Source organism: Ranitomeya imitator, chromosome 1 (assembly GCF_032444005.1).
Source record: "Ranitomeya imitator isolate aRanImi1 chromosome 1, aRanImi1.pri, whole genome shotgun sequence".
Lineage (NCBI taxonomy): Eukaryota > Metazoa > Chordata > Amphibia > Anura > Dendrobatidae > Ranitomeya > Ranitomeya imitator.
Genome location: NC_091282.1, coordinates 351,592,267 through 351,614,019, shown reverse-complemented (window position 1 = coordinate 351,614,019; position 21,753 = coordinate 351,592,267). Strand labels below are relative to the sequence as shown.

The window sequence follows — 21,753 nt, the reverse complement described above, 5'->3', positions numbered from 1 at the left end:
AAACTCAACCTGCCCTGAAGAGAAACGAGGATGGAACCCAGAATTGCAGAAAAACGGTGAAACCAAGGTAGCCGAGCTGGCCCGATTATTAAGAGCGAACTCAGCCAACGGCAAAAAGGACACCCAATCATCCTGATCAGCAGAAACAAAACATCTCAGATATGTTTCCAAGGTCTGATTGGTTCGTTCAGTCTGGCCATTTGTCTGAGGATGGAAAGCCGAGGAAAAAGACAAATCAATGCCCATCCTAGCACAAAAGGCTCGCCAAAACCTTGAAACAAACTGGGAACCTCTGTCAGAAACGATGTTCTCTGGAATGCCATGTAAACGAACCACATGCTGGAAGAACAATGGCACCAAATCAGAGGAGGAAGGTAATTTAGACAAGGGTACCAAATGGATCATCTTGAGAAGCGATAACAAACTACCCAAATGACCGACATTTTTTGAGAGACGGGGAGATCCGAAATAAAATCCATAGAGATATGTGTCCAAGGCCTCTTCGGGATCGGCAAGGGCAAAAGCAACCCACTGGCACGAGAACAGCAGGGCTTAGCCCGAGCACAAATCCCACAGGACTGCACAAAAGAACGCACATCCCGCGACAGAGACGGCCACCAAAAGGATCTAGCCACCAAATCTCTGGTACCAAAGATTCCAGGATGACCAGCCAACACCGAACAATGAACCTCAGAGATAACTTTATTCGTCCACCTATCAGGGACAAACAGTTTCTCTGCTGGGCAACGATCAGGTTTATTAGCCTGAAATTTTTGCAGCACCCGCCGCAAATCAGGGGAGATGGCAGACACAATTACTCCCTCTTTGAGGATACCCGCCGGCTCAGGCAAACCCGGAGAGTCGGGCACAAAACTCCTAGACAGGGCATCCGCCTTCACATTTTTAGAGCCCGGAAGGTACGTAACCACAAAGTCAAAACGGGAGAAAAACAGCGACCAACGAGCCGGTCTAGGATTCAACCGTTTGGCAGACTCGAGATAAGTCAAGTTCTTGTGATCAGTCAAGACCACCACGCGATGCTTAGCTCCTTCAAGCCAATGACGCCACTCCTCGAATGCCCACTTCATGGCCAGCAACTCTCGATTGCCAACATCATAATTTCGCTCAGCAGGCGAAAACTTCCTGGAAAAGAAGGCGCATGGCTTCATCACCGAGCAATCAGCACCTCTTTGCGACAAAACAGCCCCCGCTCTAATTTCAGAAGCATCAACCTCAACCTGGAACGGAAGCGAAACATCTGGTTGACAACACAGGGGCAGAAGAAAAACGACGCTTTAACTCTTGAAAAGCTTCCACAGCAGCAGAAGACCAATTGCCCACATCAGCACCCTTCTTGGTTAAATCGGTCAATGGTTTAGCAATACTAGAAAAATTACAGATGAAGCGACGATAAAAATTAGCAAAGCCAAGGAACTTTTGCAGACTCTTCAGAGATGTCGGCTGAGTCCAATCATAAATGGCCTGGACCTTAACAGGGTCCATCTCGATGGTAGAAGGGGAAAAAATGAACCCCAAAAATGAAACCTTCTGAACACCAAAGAGACACTTTGATCCCTTCACAAACAAAGAATTAGCACGCAGGACCTGGAACACCATTCTGACCTGCTTCACATGAGACTCCCAATCATCCGAGAAGACCAAAATATCATCCAAGTATACAATCAGGAATTTATCCAGGTACTCTCGGAAGATGTCATGCATAAAGGACTGAAATACTGATGGAGCATTGGCAAGTCCGAATGGCATAACCAGGTACTCAAAATGGCCCTCGGGCGTATTAAATGCAGTTTTCCATTCATCGCCCCGTTTAATACGCACAAGATTATATGCACCACGAAGATCTATCTTGGTGAACCAACTAGCCCCCTTAATCCGAGCAAACAAATCAGACAGCAGCGGCAAGGGGTACTGAAATTTGACCGTGATTTTATTTAGAAGGCGGTAATCAATACAAGGTCTCAGCGAACCATCCTTCTTGGCCACAAAAAAGAACCCTGCTCCCAATGGCGATGACGACGGCCGAATATGACCCTTCTCCAAGGATTGTTTAACGTAACTCCGCATAGCGGCGTGCTCAGGTACAGATAAATTAAACAGTCGACCCTTAGGAAACTTACTACCAGGAATCAACTCGATAGCACAATCACAATCCCTATGCGGAGGTAGGGCATTGGACTTGGGCTCATCGAATACATCCCGGTAATCAGACAAGAACTCTGGGACCTCAGAAGGGGTGGATGATGAGATAGACAGAAATGGAACATCACCATGTACCCCCTGACAACCCCAGCTGGACACAGACATTGATTTCCAATCTAATACTGGGTTATGGACTTGTAGCCATGGCAACCCCAACACGACCACATCATGCAGATTTTGCAACACCAGAAAGCGAATATCCTCCTGGTGCGCAAGAGCCATGCACATAGCTGGGTCCAATACTGAGGCTTATTCTTGGCCAAAGGCGTAGCATCAATTCCTCTCAATGGAATAAGACACTGCAAGGGCTCCAAGACAAACCCACAGCGCCTAGCAAACTCCAAGTCCATCAAATTCAGGGCAGCGCCTGAATCCACAAATGCCATGACAGAATAGGAAGACAAAGAGCAGATCAAAGTAACGGACAAAAGAAATTTCGACTGTACCGTACCAACGGTGGCAGACTTAGCGAACCGCTTAGTGCGCTTAGGACAATCGGAGATAGCATGAGTGTAATCACCACAGTAGAAACACAGCCCATTCTGACGTCTGTGTTCCAGCCTTTCAGCTCTGGTCAAAGTCCTATCGCACTGCATAGGCTCAGGTTTATGCTCAGATAATACCGCCAAATGGTGCACAGATTTACGCTCACGCAAGCGTCGACCGTTCTGAATGGCCAAAGACATAGACTCATTCAGACCAGCAGACATAGGAAATCCCACCATGACATCCTTAAGGGCTTCAGAGAGACCCTTTCTGAAGATTGCTGCCAAAGCACATTCATTCCATTGAGTGAGCACAGACCACTTTCTAAACTTCTGACAATAAATCTCTGTCTCATCCTGACCCTGACACAGAGCCAGCAAATTTTTCTCTGCCTGATCCACTGAATTAGGTTCATCGTACAATAATCCGAGCGCCAGAAAAAACGCATCAATATTACATAATGCAGGATCTCCTGGCGCAAGGGAAAATGCCCAGTCTTGAGGGTCGCCACGTAATAAAGAAATAATGATCTTAACTTGTTGAACTGGGTCACCAGAGGAGCGAGGTTTTAATGCCAGAAACAGTTTGCAATTATTTTTGAAACTCAGAAATTTAGCTCTATCTCCAGAAAACAAATCAGGAATAGGAATTCTTGGTTCTAACATAAAATTCTGAGCCACAAAGTCTTGAATATTTTGTACCCTTGCAGTGAGAAGATCCACACATGAAGACAGACCTTTAATGTCCATCACCACACCTGTGTCCCGAACCACCCAAATGTCTAGGGGAAAAAAAGGCAAAACAGTGCAAAGAAAAAAAAAAATGGTCTCAGAACTTCTTTTTTCCCTCTATTGAGAAGCATAGTACTTTGGGCCTCCAGTACTGTTATGAATAGGTAATTCAGAACCACAATGGACCTTGAAGTTCAGAGCACACAAGTGACCTGACAAAAACCACAAAACATAGGACGAGCTCTGAGACGTGGGAACTCTGCTGACCGCAATCCCTAAACCTATCAAACCACACTAGAGGTAGCCGTGGATTGCGCCTAACGCTCCCTATGCAACTCGGCACAGCCTGAGAAACTAGCTAGCCTGAAGATAGAAAAACAAGCCTACCTTGCCTCAGAGAAATTCCCCAAAGGAAAAGGCAGCCCCCCACATATAATGACTGTGAGTTAAGATGAAAATACAAACACAGATGAAATAGATTTAGCAAAGCGAGGCCCGACTTACTGAATAGACCGAGGATAGGAAAGATAGCTTTGCGGTCAACACAAAAACCTATAAACAACCACGCAGAGGGGCAAAAAGACCCTCCGCACCGACTAACGGTACGGAGGTGCTCCCTCTGCGTCTCAGAGCTTCCAGCAAGCAAGTAAAACCAAAAAAGCAAGCTGGACAGAAAATATAGCAACAAAAGTAACACAAGCAGAACTTAGCTTATGCTGAGCAGACAGGCCACAGGAACGATCCAGGGGGAAGCAAGACCAATACTAGAAAATTGACTGGAGGCCAGGATCAAAGCACTAGGTGGAGTTAAATAGAGCAGCACCTAACGACTTAACCTCATCACCTGAGGAAGGAAACTCAGAAGCCGCAGTACCACTCGTGACCACAGGAGGGAGCTTGATCACAGAATTCACAACACCTTCCCTTTCTTCCCAGGCTGTTGAAGATCAATGCAGAGGGGGTGCCGGTCATTCCAAACGCACCAGATTGGCCCAGAAGGTTCTGGTTCATTGAGATCGCCAATCTCCTCGCGGACTCCCATTGGAGACCCCCAGACAGGCCAGATCTTCTGTACTAGGGACCAATCTGCCACAGAGTTCTTGGTTGCTCAATTTAACAGCTTTGCTGTTGAAACCTTTTGGCCTTTTCTCAAGGCAGGACTTGATGCTGGCTTTGCCCTTAGTTCTCTAAAGGGTCAGGTAGCAACCCTTTCCATTCTCTTTCTGAAGTCCCTTTCAGAAGTCCTTAGCTTCCCGTTCTCAGGTCAGATATTTGGATTTGAGAGTCCTCGGTGGTTGATGCCTCTTAATGGCTAACTGGAAAGATGGTAGCAAATTGCAAACCTTCGAGACTAAGTGGGAGCCTCCTCATCAGGCATAGACTAATACAATTCTAAATATTTGACTAGGGGTTCCCCCCTTGATCCTCCCCATGAGGCCTTACGGTCTGTTCTGTCCTGCAAGGTGGCGTTTCTGGTGGCCATCACCTCCATTAGGCGCGCCTCGGAGTTGGTGGCTCTCTCCTGACGCCCCATTTCTTGGTTTTTCACCAGGATAAGGTAGTTTTACGGCCTTCGTCGCCTTTTCTTCCCAGGGTGGGGTCCTCCTTTTACTTGAATAAGATCGTCCTTCCCACCTTTTGTCCTGCTCCGACCTATTCTCTGGGGCGTTCGCTGAACAGGCTAGACCTGGTCTGGGCGGTGAGGATCTATTTGTCTAGGACCGCCTTCTTTAGGAAGACGAACCGTCTATTTGTCATTCCAGACGGTACGCCAAGAGGCCTGCCAGCCTCCAAGGTTACTATTGCTCTCTGAATCAGAACTACTATTCTGGAGGCTTACCGGGTCAAGAACAGAGTGACTCCTCCTGGGATTAAGACTCACTCTGCCCCGGGCAGTGGGAGCCTCCTGGGCGGTACAACATGGGGCATCCGCCCTACAACTTTGCTAGGCGGCAACCTGGTGTTCCATTCACTCATTTGCCAAATGTTATAAGCTCCATACCTACGCTTCGGCAGTTGCCAGCCTAGGTGGAAGGATCTTGCAGGCGGCAGTGGTGAGTCCTCCGACCTGAATGAAGTTTTTCTGCTGTTCCCACCCCAGGGACAGCTTTGAGACGTCCCATGGTTCCTGTGTCCCCCAATGAGGCGATAGAATTTGCGGTAAGCAACCAAAAATTCTGTTTTCTCTGTTTCTCGGAGCCTTCATTGGGGGACACAGCACCCTCCCAAGTTGAGCAGTTATGTTTTATTGTGTTATATTGTTACAGTTTAAGTTTCTATCTTTACATGTTGGCTCTCCTACTGCTTTCTCACTAACTGAATATCCTACTTCCTGTCGGTAGGGTGTATACTGCAGAGGAGGAGCTAACTTTTTTATTTGCATAGTGTCAGCCTCCTAGTGGCAGCAGCATACACCCATGGTTCCTGTGTCCCCCAATGAAGGCTCCGAGAAACAGATTTTATGGTAAGCAACCAAAAATCCTGTGTTTTCTGGCACATCCAGCAAAATCTGAACTCCAATATGGCGCCTCTTCCCTTCTGAGCTTTGCACTGTGCCTCAAAAAGTAGTATTCCCACACATATGGGGTATCTGCGTACTCAGGAGAAATTGCACAACAAACTGTATGGTGCAATTTCTCCTGTTACCCTTATGAAAATGTAACATTTGGGGCCAAAGTAACATTTTTGTGGGGAAAATGTGATTTTCTCATTTTTACGGCTCAACATTATAAACTTCTGTGAAGCAACTGAAGGATCAATGTGCTCACCACACATCTAGATCAGTTCCCTGAGGGGTCTAGTGTCCAAAATAGTGTCACTTGTGGGAGATTTTCACTGTTTAGGCACATCAGGAGCTCTTTAAATGCGACATGGCAACTGACAATTGTTCCAGCAAATTTTGCATGAAAAAAGTAAAATGGCGCCCTTCCCGTCTGAGCTCTTGCGTGCGCAAAAACAGTGGTTTTCACCTTCATATGTGGTATCGACATGCTCAGGAGAAGTTACACAACTAATTTTAGGGTCCATTTTTTCCCTGTTACCCTCGTCAAAATAGAAAAAAAATGGATCTGAAGTCAATTTTTTTGTGAAAAAAAAGTTAATGTTCAAAGGAATTTAAAAAAAAAATAAATAAAATGAAGCATCTAAAGGGTTAAGAAACTTCTTGAATGTGGTTTTGAGCAACTTGAGGGGTGCAATTTTATAGAATGGTGTCACTTTTGGGCATAGTCTATCAGAGCCCTCAAAGTGATTTCAAAAGTGATATGCCCCCCCCCACCCCCACCCCAAAAAAAAGGTCAAATTTTGCTTTTAACCCTTATAACTTTTTAACAAAAATTAAAAATTTGGTTCCAAAATTGTACTGATGTAAAGTAGATGTGAGAAATGTTATTTATTAACTATTTTATGTGACATATTTCTGTGATTTAAGGGCATGAATATTCAAAGTTGGAGAATTGCAAAAATTTCAAAATTTCCATTTTTCTTCACAAACGCACGCAATTCATACCGAAGAAATTTTAGCACCATCATGAAGTACAATATGTCCAGAAAAGAAAAAAAAACAGTCTCAGAACCACCGGGATCCACTGAAGCGTTCCAGAGTTATTAATTCATAAAGTGACAGTGGTCTGAATTGTAAAAATTGGCCGGGTCATTATCGTGGAAACCACCTTCGGGGGTAAAGGGGTTACGAGGAGAAGTTTTGAGGCATAATTTTGCAAACGCAGAAGATGAACGAGTCCAGTAAGTAGTCAAAAGAACTGTTTTTCCACTTCATTTTCTTTTAAAGGGAACCTGTCAACAAGATTGTGTGCAGTAACCTACAGATGTGTCAGGTCGACTACTTTATACTGATTAAAATGATACCTTGGTTGACGAACTCCATCTTGTGGTTGTTGTGGTTTAATCTTTAGTTGTAGTTTTCAGTTAATGATATGCCCGTGCTCAGGGGCGGCCTGGGGGGGGGGAGGGTGGGTCTTCATTATGATTAGGTAATCAGAGTACCACGTGAAGACTGCTGACAGGTCACTGACCCCTCAGTGACCTGCCCCCTAGTTTGCATAATAAATATTATATATTTATCCATCTAGGGAGGAAAAAAAAAAAAACCCTTCTGTAGGCAGGCGCCGCCGATGCATGCTCTTCAGCATGATCGGATCTATACTGTGTATGTAATATATTTGTTGTCATCCATAAAAAGAAAAAAAAAAAAATCAGTGTGGAAATAGCGTCGGCAGCACCTGCACAGTAGCCGCTATCAGATTGCCAATAGCTGATACTGCGCAGGCGCCATTTTCAAACTGATTAAATAAATTCATAAATTAATTAAAGAAAAGAAAGAAATTACATACACATAGATGTGATCATAATATATTCATTATGCAAACTAAGGGGTAAGTCACTGAGTGATCAGTGACCTGTTAGTTACTATACTGGTGAATACCTAAGAAGAGCACCACATGAAGACCCTCCCACATAGGTCGCCCTGAAGCACAAGCATATAATTAACTCAAAACTGAAAATAAAAGATTAAACAACCACAAGACAGATTTCATCAACCAAGATATTTTAAATCAGTATAATGGAGCTAACCTGACAGTGTCTATAAGTTACTGAGCAGAACCGTGCTGACAGGTTCTCTTTAAGATTCATCACGTACATCTTGAAACCAGGAAAGAAATATATCTTGGTACCGTGTTAGCCAGTAGATCGAAAAGTATTTAGAATTGAGAGTCCTCAGTGGTTAATACCTTTTAATGGCTAACTGAAAAGATGGTAACAAATTGCAAGCTTTCGAGACTACACAGGTCTCTTCATCAGGCAAAGAAACAAATTCTGAAGAATCACATATTTATGCACAACATAGCACAGAAAAAAAAAAACAGGGAAAAACCATGGATAAGACAGACCATGGAAAAGAGTAAGGCTACTTTCACACTAGCGTCGGAATTCGGCCCGTCGCATTGCGTCGGGCCGAGATTCCGACGCTAGCGTTGTTAGCGCAGCACAACGGGTGCAGCGGATGCATTCTCCGGCGCATCTGCTGCCCCATTGTGAGGTGCGGGGAGGTGGGGGCGGAGTTCCGGCCGCGCATGCGTGGTCGGAAAAAGCGGTCCGTCTGGAGCAAAAAACGTTACATTTAACGTTTTTTGCTCCCGGCGGTCCGCCACAACACAGCGCAACCGTCGCACGACGGTTGCGACGTGTGTCAATACGTCGCAATGCGTCGGTAATGTTACGCTATGGGGCAAAAACGCATCCTGCAAACAACTTTGCAGTATGCGTTTTTCCCCTAAACGACGCATTGCGACGTATTAAAAAAACCGCCAGTGTGAAAGTACCCTAAAACAAATTCTGACTCGCGAGACCACTAAGTCATGTGGGTAATTTCGCAATGCATCCTGGGAATGGAAGATGGCTGCAGCTGCGCGCTCATCGCCTGCGCCAGAGCCTCTCTGGATTGGATCCCGGCTGGTGAGTATATAACTATTTTTTATTTTAATTATTTTTTATTTTTTTTAACAGGGATATGGTGCACACACTGCTATATACTACGTGGGCTGTGTAATATACCGCATGGCTGCTATATACTACCTGGCCAGTGTTAGATGCTATGTGGGCTGTGTTATATACTGCGTGTGCTGTGCTATATATTAAGTGGCCAGTGTTATATACTGCGTGGGCTGTGTAATATACCACGTGGCTGCTATATACTACGCGACCGGTGTTATATACTGCGTGGGCTGTGCTATATATTACGTGGCCAGTGTTATTTACTACGTCGCCAGTGTTATATACGGAGTGGCTGCTATATTATGCGTGGACTGTGTTATATAGTACGTGGGCTGTGTTATATACTGCGTGGCCACTGTTATAACGCATCGGGTATTCTACAATATGTATGTATGTTTGTATATAGCAGCCACATAGTATATAGCACAGGCCACGTCGTATTTGTGTGCTATATACTACATGGCTCCTATATATTATGTGGCCTGTGCTATATACTATGTGGCTGCTATAGATATACATACTGTACATACATACATATTCTAGAATACCCGATGCGTTAGAATCGGACCACCATCTAGTATATATATATATATATATATATATAAAACTTTTGTTTCTCCAGCGATCAGTCCAATGGTAGAGTAAAATATACCTTTTATTTATCCATTAGTGTTCCAGATTTCTTCAGTTACAATATTGCATACATCCAATCCCTTATGGACGACATGTTTCGACACCACATGTGTCTTCCTCCAGGTCCAAAATACGTAACTGGGCAATATACTACGCAACTGGGCAATATACTACGTGGCTGTGCAATATGCTCTGTGCTGTAAACTATGTCGCTGGACAATATACTACGTGGCTGGGCAATATACTACGTGGGCTGTGCAATATACTACGTGGCTCTGTCCTGTATACTAAGTGGCTGGGCAATATACTACGTGGCTGGGCAATATACTACGTGGACATGCATATTCTAGAACACCCGATGCGTTAGAATCGGGCCACCACCTAGTGTATATATGTGCGTGATAGATATAGAATATATATTATATATATATATATATATATATATATATATATATATGTGTATATATATATATATATATATATATATATATATATATATATATATATATATATATATATATATATATATATATATATATATATATATATACACACACACACACATATATATATATATACACACACATACACACACATACATACATCTGATGCAAGCAATTGAAACAATACCATTTTTACATAACGTGTGTTCTCTAAAAGCAGCAACAAATATCCTCTTTATTTCACTTTATAAATATATGCACTCATGTTTAACCCCTTAGTGACAGAGCCAATTTGGTACTTAATGACCGAGCCAATTTTTACAATTCTGACCACTGTCACTTTATGAGGTTATAACTCTGGAACGCTTTAATGGATCCCGCTGATTCTGAGTTTTTTCGTGACATATTGTACTTCATGTTAATGGTAACATTTCTTCGATATTACTTGCGATTGTTTATGAAAAAAGAGAAATATGGCGAAAATTTTGCAATTTTCAAATTTTTTATTTTTATGCCCTTAAATCAGAGAGATATGTCACAAAAAATAGTTGATAAATAACATTTCCCACATGTCTACTTTACATCAGCACAATTTTGGAAACAAAATTTTTTTTTTGTTAGGGAGTTATAAGGGTTAAAAGTTGACCAGCGATTTCTCATTCTTACAACACCATTTTTTTTTGGGACCACATCACATTTGAAGTCATTTAGAGGGGTCTATATAATAGAAAATAACGAAGTGTGACACCATTCTAAAAACTGCACCCCTCAAGGTGCTCAAAACCACATTCAAGAAGTTTATTAACCCTTTACATGCTTCACAGGAACTGAAACAATGTGGAAGGAAAAAATGAACATTTAACTTTTTTTGCAAACATTTTACTTTAAAAACATTTTTTTTAATTTTCTCAAGTGTAAAAACAGAAATTTAACCATAAATTTTGTTGTGCAGTTTCTCCTGAGTATGGCAATACCCCATACGTGGGGGTAAACCACTGTTTAGGCGCACCGCAGAGCTTGGAAGAGAAGGAGTGCCGTTTTACTTTTTCAATGTAGAATTGGCTGGAATTGAGATCGGGCGCCATGCCATGTTGGGAGAGCCCCTGATGTGCCTAGACAGTGGAAACCCCCCACAAGTGACACCATTTTGGAAACTAGACCCCTTAAAGGAACTTATCTAGATGTGTGGTAAGCACTTTAAACCCCCAGGTGCTTCACGGAAGTTTATAACGTAGAGCCGTGAAAATAAAAAATTTAAAAAAAATAAAAAAAAGTCGCATTTTTTTCTACAAAAATGATCTTTTCACCCCCAAATTTTTACTTTCACAAGGGTAAAAGGAGAAATTTGACCCCAAAATATATTGTGCAATTTATGCTGAGTAGGCTGATACCCCATATGTGGGGTAAACCACTGTTTGGGCGTATGGCAGAGCTCGGAAGGGAAGGAGCGCCGTTTTGGAATGCAGACTTTGATAGAATGGTCTGCGGGCGTTATGTTGCATTTGCAGAGCCCCTGATGTACCTAAACAGTAGAACCCCCCACAAGTGACCCCATTTTGGAAACTAGACCCCCCAAGGAACTTATCTAGATGTGTGGTGAGAACTTTGAATGCCCAAGTGCTTCACAGAAGTTTAGAATGCAGAGTCGTGAAAATAAAAAAACTTTTCCCACAAAAAAAGATTTTTTAGCCCCTAGGTTTTTATTTTCACAAAGGTAACAGGAGAAATTGGACCCAAAAGGTTGTTGTCCAATTTATCCCGAGTACGCTGATGCCCCATATGTGGGGTAAACCACTGTTTGGGCGTATGGCAGAGCTCGGAAGGGAAGGAGCGCCGTTTTGGAATGCAGACTTTGATAGAATGCTCTGCGGGCGTTATGTTGCATTTGCAGAGCCCCTGATGTACCTAAACAGTAGAACCCCCCACAAGTGACCCCATTTTGGAAACTAGACCCCCCAAGGAACTTATCTAGATGTGTGGTGAGAACTTTGAATGCCCAAGTGCTTCACAGAAGTTTAGAATGCAGAGTCGTGAAAATAAAAAAACTTTTCCCACAAAAAAAGATTTTTTAGCCCCTAGGTTTTTATTTTCACAAAGGTAACAGGAGAAATTGGACCCAAAAGGTTGTTGTCCAATTTATCCCGAGTACGCTGATGCCCCATATGTGGGGGTAAACCACTGTTTGGGCGCATGGCAGAGCTCAGAAGGGAGAGAGCACCATTTGACTTTTTGAGCGCAAAATTGGCTGTCGTGTTTGGAGACCCCCTGATGTACCTAAACAGTGGAAACCCCCCCAATTCTAACTCCAAACCTAACCCCAACACACCCCTAACCCTAATCCCAACCCGATCCATAATCCTAATCACAACCCTAATGATAATCACAACCCTAACCCCAAAACAACCCTATTGTCAACCCTAAACCTAATCAAAACCCTAAATCCACCACACCCCTAATCCTAATCTCAACCCTAACCTCAAACCTAACCCTAATCCCAATACATCCCTAACCCTAATCCCAAACCTAACCCTAATGCCAACCCTAACCCTTATCCCAACTCTAACCCTACCTTTAGCCACAACCCTAGCCCTAACCCCAACTTTAGCCCCAACCCTAACCCTAAATTTAGCCCCAACCCTAACCCTAAGGCTACTTTCACACTTGCGTCATGTGGCATCCGTCACAATCCGTCGTGTTGGACAAAAAACAGATCCTGCAAATGTGCCCACAGGATGCGATTTTTGCCCATAGACTTGTATTGCCGACGGATCGTGATGGATGGCCACACGTCGCGTCCGTCGTGCACTGGATCCGATGTGTTTTGGCGGACCGTCACAAAAAACGTTCAATATAACGTTTTTTTGTACGTCTCGTCTGCCATTTCCGACCGCGCATGCGCGGCCATAACTCCACCCCCTCCTCCACAGGACATAGACTGGGCAGCGGATGCATTGAAAAACTGCATCCGATGCCCACGTTGTGCACAATTTTCACAACGTGCGTCGGTACGTCGGGCCGACGCATTGCGACGGCCCCTTACTGACCCAAGTGTGAAAGAATCCTAACCCTACATTTAGCCCCAACCCTAACCCTAATTTTAGCCCCAACTCCTCTAGCTGCCGGCCGGCAGATCATGGCGGGCGCACTGCGCATGCGCCTGCGATTTTATTACCGGATGAAGAAGCCGGCAGGCAGGAGGGGACGCAGGAGGATCCAGGGACACCGGTAAATATAACAGGGTCCCCGAATCCCCCTATTTCTCTGTCCTCTGATGTGCGATCACATCAGAAGACAGAGAATAACACACCGTTTTTTTTTTTTGCTTTTTTTTGTGGTCGCCGGTAAACCGTTAATTACCGGCGATCGCAAAGCAGGGGTCGGTAAAAACCGAGACCCCAAAGATCTTCCGGGGGCCGGCCGGCGGTCTGCACCCGCAATTTTTTGGCAGGAACAAGATGGGGGCACCCATCGGGAGCCATGAGGAGCACCGGGGGAGACAAGTGAGTATCGGGGGGCGATCGGGGACCCCATTTCTCTGTCCTCTGATGTGCGATCACATCGGAGGACAGAGAAATTAAATGGGAAATCGCGTTTTTTTTTTTTTTTTTTGCGACTGCCGGTAAACGGTTAATTACCGGCAATCGCAACCCGGGGTCGGTAAAAAAAAAACCCCGAATCATGTACTCTGGGGTCTCGGCTACCCCCGGTAACCGAGACCCCAGAGAAAATCCGACTCTGGGGGGCGCTAATCACTTTTTCCACAGCGCCGTTGCTGTGGTTTAAGTACCCTTAACTGCCGCCGTTAAAAGGCGTATCAGAGGTCGTTAAGGGGTTAAAAAATGAATTAAAAAAACAAACAAAATCATATTCATCAAATTGGCAAGTAAAAGGTCATACTTACATTCCGCCTTCAAGCTGAGGTCCAACTTTCTCATACATTTTAATTAACCGACTGCAGTTATACACAAACATGCCATCAAGTTCACGTTGTTCAATATTCACTCCAAAAATAAAATTTAACTCTTTTGGTTCTTTTAGGGCTCTAAAAACAAAATAAGAATAAATGATCTTAACTGTAGAATTCATTTTCTTAACTGTACATTGTTTAATTTGTTAGAATATCCTTTTTTGTACTTCCTTTTATAAGTAAAAGAATTTACAGAAATGGGAAGCTACTTTGTCTTCAGTTACAAAAGATACATGAAAGCAAATAATTCATTATTTCCTTAAAATGTTCCATTTCTGCATCTGTTGCATAGATTCTTATAAGTTTATAAGTCAAACTCCTGGATACAGCTTAAACAAGCAGGTTATTTCTTAATCTCTAAAAATGTCCTCATGTGTTACTGCTGCCGTTAGTCAGTATTAAAGGGAACCTGTCACCCCGAAAATCGCGGGTGAGGTAATCCCACCGGCATCAGGGGCTTATCTGCAGCATTCTGTAATGCTGTAGATAAGCCCCCGATGCTACCTGAAAAAGGAGAAAAAGACGTTATATTATACTCACCCAGGGGCGGTCCCGCTGCTGGTCAGGTCGGATGGGCGTCTCCGGTCCGCTCCGGCGCCTCCTATCTTTCCATGACGTCCTCTTCTGATCTTCAGCCACGGCTCCGGAGCAGGCGTACTTTGCTCTGCCCTCTTGAGGGCAGAGGATAGTACTGCAGTGCGCAGGCGCCGGAAAGGTCAGAGGCCCGGGCCTGCGCACTGCAGTACTTTGTCTGCCCTCAACAGGGCAGAGCAAAGTACGCCTGCGCCGGAGCTGTGGCTGAAGATCAGAAGAGGACGTCATGGAAAGAAGATAGGAGGCGCCGGAGCGGACCGGAGACGCCCATCCGACCAGACCAGCAGCGGGACCGCCCCTGGGTGAGTATAATATAACGTCTTTTTCTCCTTTTTCAGGTAGCATCGGGGGCTTATCTACAGCATTACAGAATGCTGCAGATAAGCCCCTGATGCCGGTGGGATTACCTCACCCGCGATTTTCGGGGTGACAGGTTCCCTTTAACAAGTCTCCAAACTCATTTAACTGTATCAGTTGATTGCAAACAAATACCATATATACTCAACTATAAGATGAGTTTTTCAGCACATTTTTATGTGCTGAAAAGGCATTTTTGGTACTCACCGTAAAATCTTTGACTCTTTATTGGGGGATACAGGTAACCATGGGTGTATGCTGCTGTCGCTAGGAGGCTGACTAGTCAAAAAAGGAAAATAGCTCCTCAGCAGTATACACCCACTGACAGGCACCAAGTACCTCAGTTAGTGTTAAAGCAGTAGGAAAAGCAACCAAAAACTCAACAAATGTATGAACCCAACAACAAAGGCACTTAGCACCCTCTCTATCTGTTTGTACCTCTTTTGGGCCTGTGTCCCTCAATGAAGGCTCCAAGAAAGATTGTACGGTGAGTACCAAAAATCCCTCTTTAATCGCTTTATTGTGGGACACAGGTAACCATGGGACGTCCCAAAGCAGTCCGTTGGGTGAGAGCCAGAAAAAAAAAGAAACAAAAACACACTTAGGTCGGTGTGTAATCACTGCCTGCAGCACCGTACTTCACAGGCCTGCATCAGACGAGGCATGGGCAATAGTGGATTTAGAAGCAGGGAGCGCTTTACGACGACCTTCGAAGATGACAAACAGGGAATCAGAGTGGCGAAAGGAAGCAGTCCTAGAAAGGTAGACTCGGATGGCTCTGACCAGATCCAACTTGTGGAGGGACTTCTCCAGGGGATGGACCGGAGAGGGACATAGAGAAGGAAGGACGATGTCTTCATTAATGTGAAATGAAGAGGCCACCTTAGGTAGGAAAGAAGGAATGGGTCTGAGAACTACCTTGTCCTGATGTAGAATCAGGAACGGAGAATGGCATGATAATGCCGCTAACTCAGAAACTCTCCTGATGGACGTAATGGAAACTAAGAAGTCAACTTTCTGTGACAGGAGAAAAAATGCAATGTCTCGAATTGGCTCAAAAGGAGCACGCTGGAGTGCGCCAAGGACAAGGTTAAAATCCCATGGATCTATCAGAGGACGATAAGGAGGTGCCAGGTGGGCGACTCCATGAAGAAAAGTCTTTACCTGGGAACGAGAAGCCATATTTCATTGGAAAAGAACTGACAGAGCGGAAACCTGACCCTTTAGGGTACCGGGAGATAGACCAGAATAAAGACTCACTTGTAGAATCCCCAGGCTGGAAGGAAGGGAAAAAGACATAGGGACAAAATTGTTGTCCTCACTCCATCGAAAGAAGGCCTTCCAGCATCCTTGTGGTAGATACGCAAGGATGCTGGTTTTCTTGCCCTAATCATGGTCTGAATGACCTGATGGGAAAAACCGGCCTCCCTCAGGACTGTGGCCCCAACGGCCAAGCCGTTAAACTCAGAGACTGAACTCTGGTGGAAAAGGGGCCTTGTGAGAGAAGATCTGGATGGTCTGGAAGCCTCCAAGCTGAGTCAATGGGCATGTTCACCAGCTCCGCGTACCAGGCCCTTCTTGGCCAGTCTGGAGCTGCCAGAATTACGCAAATTCCCTCCTCCATCTTTTTCACGAATCTCGGAATCAAGGGGAGAGGCAGAAAAAGATAAGGCAACTGGAATTGGGACCACGGGATCACTAGGGCATCGCAACCGATGGCTAGTGGTTCCCGGGACCTGGCTATGAACTGAGGAACCTTGTGGTTCATCCGAGACGCCATCAGCTTGACGTCCGGTGTGCCCCTTCTCTGGCATATCTGGTTTAAGACAGCTGGGTTGAGAGACCACTCACCCAACACGAGACCCTGACGACTGAGAAAATAGTCTGCCCAATTTTCCACCCCCGGAATGTGTAGGGCTGATATGGCAGGAACATGACGTTCTGCCCATCGCAGAATCCTTGTTACCTCTGCCATGACCTGTTTGCTGCGGGTCCTGCCTTGATGGTTTATGTAAGCCATGGCAGTGGCATTAATTGTATGCAGACCGGCTGGCCTGCGAGGAGGGATTGCCAGCGGCAAAGGGCAAGAACAACTGCCCTTATCTCCAGAAGATTGATGGGGAGAGCTTCATGGACGTTCCGGCGACCCTGCGCTGTGTGATGAAGAAACACCGCTCCCCAACTGAGGAGACTGGCGTCGGTGGTGAGGACTGCCACCGGAGAGGGAGGAAGGACCTACCGTGCAGGACTGAGGCGTATAGTATCCACCAGGTCAGGGATTGCCTCACCTTGAGGGGCAGAAGCTCAGGCCGGTCCAGAGAGACGGTCCTTATGTCCCAAGCAGACAAGAGGGCCAGCTGAAGAGCACTGGTATGGAACTGTGCAAAAGGCACAGCTTCCATGGCGGTAATCATTTTCCCCAGAACGCTCATCCAGGATCGCAGGGGGAAGAGGAGCTTGGGACATGTCGAACCTCATACCCAGAAACACCAGGTGCTGAGTTGGGGTCAGGGAGGACTTCTCGCTGTTGACAAAGCCGAGACGGACCAGAGAGTCCAGAGTAATCTGAAGACTCTGGTCGCAGTCTCAGAGGGACGGCCCTTTGATAATAAGATCGTCCAAGTAAGGAATTATGAGAATCCCCTTGGAACGAAGGATGGCCATGACCGCTGCCATCACCTTCATGAATACTCTGGGGTAAGAGGCCAGGCCAAAGGGAAGAGCCGTGAACGGATAGTGGTCCTCCTGGATCGCAAACCGTAGGAATCTCTGATGCTGAACACAAACAAGACTGTGAAGATAAGCATCCTGAAAGTCTACAGAGCAAAGAAATTCTCCCGGTTCCATGGAGGTGATTACCAAACGTAGGGACTCCATTCTGAAATGACGGATCTATCAGTCTTTCTTCAAGACTACGAAAAGATTGGAGTTTTATCCTGAAAACCATTCGTTTCGGGGAACGGGTACCATTACTCCTGTGGGTAAGTAGGGGAGAGAAGTCGTGCATAATCCCTGGGCCCCGCGTCGATTTTGTAACCGGACGTAACAATCTATATGACCCAGGCATCGTCGACTACCGAAAACCATGCGTCCTAGAAGAGAAGAAGCCGGCCTCCCACCCTGGAGAGATTCCTGGGTGGGGGTGACCACTCACACCGAGGAAATTCTGTTGATGGATGAAAGGGTTAATGTGGATATGGTCCGCACTGCTGAATGATCGCATATCCAAAATGTTTCACATGAAGAATGGAGGTTTTACTCAACGCGTTTCAAAGTTTAAGGCTGTGTGCACACATAGCAGATTTTTCACAATTTTTTCACGGTTTTTCGCTATAAAAACGCTATAAAACCGAAGAAAAAAAACGCTCACATTAAGCATCCTATTTAATAGAACGCAATCTGCATTTTTTGTGCACATGCTGCATTTTTTTTCCTGAGCGGATTCGCATTCCAGAAAAAAACGCAGCATGTTCATTAAATTTGCGGAATCGCGGGTATTCCGCACACCTAGGAATGCATTGATCTGCTTACTTCCCACATGGGGCTATGCCCACCATGCGGGATGTAAGCAGATCATGTGCGGTTGGTACCCAGGGTGGAGGAGAGAAGACTCTCCTCCACGGACTGGGCACCATATAATTGTTTAAAAAAAAAAAAAAAGAATTAAAATAAAAAAATCGTGATATACTCACCTTCGATGGCCCCCGGAGTCTCCCTGCCTCTCAGCGCTGCACGCGACCGCTTCAGTTCCTGTAGATGGTATGTGAAGGACCTGCGATGACGTTGCGGTCACGTGACCGCGACATCATCGAAGGACCTGCACACACACCATCTATAGGAACGGAAGACGCTGAGGAGATCAGCTGTTTGCGGTAGGTGAGTATAACCATTTTTTTTTTTTTTTACATTCTATCTTTTACTATTGATACAGCATAGGCTGCATCAATAGTAAAAAGTTGGTCACACTTGTCAAACACTGTTTGACAAATGTGACCGACCTGTCAATCAGTTTTCCAAGCGATGCTACAGATCGCTTGGAAATCGCTAGCATTCTGCAAGCTAATTATGCTTGCAAAATGCTAGTTTTCTGCGGGAATATGCATGCCAATTCCGCATGCGATATACCCGCGGCAGGAGGCGCAGAATTGCCGCGGAAATTTCCGCAGCAATCCTGCAACGTGTGCACTTAGCCTAAAATGACTTCTTCATCAGGAAATACCACATAATTACCTAATGATGAATTACCTGATGAAGTCGTTCAGACATTGAAACGCGTTGAATAAAACCACCATTCTTCATGTGAAACATTTTGGACCTACGTTTATTCAGCAGCGCGGACCAAATCCACATTAACCCTTTCATCTACCTACAGTACAGTCACTTGTTGACCTGTAGATCTGCTGCAGCGGATATTTTTACATGCTAGCTTGATAGCTCCATCTAGTGAGTATAATCTAACTATATTGTGTCACTCTGCATTGGGTAAGACCATATTTTGCGCTGATCTCTCCAGCAGTACTTTGAGGAAAATCTGTTGACACGGGACCCTGAAGACTTGGAGGAGTGATCCTTTGGACGCCGGTGAGGGGAAGGTTTGAAAGACGGCTTCTTCCTTTCCCCTTGGAGCGGAAGAGCGGTCCTGCTGGGTGTAAGCACCTGAAGCAGAAAAGGGCCAAAAGGAGTGACCTCTTATTAAAAAGACGTTTAGCTGCTCACTGACACTGGCAATCAATAGCAATCCCGTCTATGTCTGAATGGCAGCAAGAGCTGTCACACATATGCTACATGGAGGAATTATCTGCCGAAGCATCTGCAGACAACAACAAATTTATCCAAGTCTGGTGGCCCTGGATCCTATTCAGGCATTCACCAAACTTCCAATCATTATTTACCTGAGCAAAACCATTAGTAGGTGACATCAGCTGCACAAGCTCTCCTTCCCCCTCCCTTTTTTCTACTCCCGCTCTCTCCATCTCTCTTTTTCCCCCCTCTTCCCTTCCATTCGTACCATTCATTTATCTCTTAGTAAAATCATTCAGAATATACACCATGTTCCAAATTATTATGCAAATTATATTTTTCTCCGAATTTCCTAAATGGTCGGTGCAAATGACTAAGTCTCATAAAAGTCATCCCCCGTTAGAGTGTACATCGAATTTTATTGAAGAAACCTCCCAATGATAACAGTATAATCTCCAAAATGAATAAAAACTCTAAATGCACTGTTCCAAATTATTAGGCACAGTAGAATTTCTAAACATTTGATATGTTTTACGAACTGAAAATGCTCATTTGTTGAATTTGCAGCATGAGGAGGTCACATTCACTGCACAAAAAAGCTATTTAACTCCAAAACATTCTAACAGGCCAAGTTACATGTTAACACAGGAACCCTTCTTTGAGATCACCTTCACAATTCTTGCATCCATTGAGCTTGTGAGTTTTTGGAGAGTTTCTGCCTGTATTTCTTTGCATGAAGTCAGAATTGCCTCCCAGAGCTGCAGTTTTGATGTGAACTGCCTCCCACACTCATAGATCTTTTGCTTGATGATACTCCAAAGTTTCTCTATAGGGTTGAGGTCAGGGGAAGATGGTGGCCAAACCATGAATTTATCTCCTTTTATGCCTATAGCAGCCAATGACTCAGAGGTATTATTTGCAGCATGAGATGGTGTATTTTCATGCATGAAGATTATTTTGCTCCTGAAGGCACGTTTCTGCTTTTTATACTGTGGAAGAAAGTTGTAAGTCGGAAACTCTATACTTTGCAGAGGTCATTTTCACACCTTCAGGAACCTTAAAGGCCCTACCAGTTGTTTCCCCATGATTCCAGCCTAAAACATGACTCCTCCACCTCTTTGCTGACGTCGGAGCCTTGTTGGGACATGGTGGCCATCCACTACTCCATCCATCTGGACCATCCAGGGTTGCTCGACACTCATCAGTAAACAAGACTGTTTGATAATTAGTCTTCATGTATGTCTGGGCCCACGGCAACCGTTTCTGCTTGTGAACACTGTTTAGGGGTGGCCGAATAGTAGGTTTATGAACCAAAGCAAGCCTTTGAAGGATCCTACACCTTGAGGTTTGATGGACTCCAGAGGCACCAGCAGCTTCAAATATCTGTTTGCTGGTTTGTAATGGCTTTTAAGCAGCTGTTCTCTTAATCCGATGAACTTGCCTGGCAGAAACCTTCCTCATTATGCCTTTATCAGCACGAACAAGTCTGTGCTCAGATTCAGCCACAAATCTCTTAACAGTACTATGATCACGCTTAAGTTTTCGGGAAATATCTAATGTTTTCGTCCCTTGACCAATGCATTGCACTATTTGATGCTTTTCGGCAGCAGAGAGATCCTTTTTCTTTCCCATGTTACATGAAAACTGGCCTGCTTAATAATGTGGAACATCATTTTTAAGTAGTTTTTCTTTAATTAGGATCACCTTGAAAACTAATTATCACGTGTTTAAGACTGATTTCGGTGATCCATTGAGCCCTGAGACACAATACCATCCATAAGTTTATTTGAAAAACAAAACAACTAAATCTTTATGACACTTAAATCCAATTTGCATAATAACTTGGAACACAGTATACAGTTATTGGGTCAATCTTGCGTTCTGGCCCGCTGACCTTAATGGAAATTGTTAAGTTAATAACTGGCTCTTGTTATTGCTATACAAGGTATTTCTAAACACAATTAACATTGGATGTAGTGTCTTCCTTCTAAGACAGATGAGTCACATGCCTCGTTAGAACCCACAATCAATCAAAATTTAGATAAGTAAAAGACTTAAGAGTGAGGGG

General features: G+C 44.7%; 1 protein-coding gene across 4 annotated transcripts in view; it reads right to left on the bottom strand.

Annotated features, from left to right (window-relative positions):
* The window catches only part of MORC2 (MORC family CW-type zinc finger 2), a 200,292-nt gene that overhangs the window by 77,595 nt on the left and 100,944 nt on the right, over positions 1-21,753 (bottom strand). For all 4 annotated transcript variants that reach the window (XM_069760271.1, XM_069760281.1, XM_069760277.1 and 1 more), the window contains exon 14: positions 13,929-14,069. In XM_069760271.1, coding sequence (XP_069616372.1) covers positions 13,929-14,069 — 141 coding nt within the window. The remainder of the gene's footprint in view (positions 1-13,928; positions 14,070-21,753) is intronic.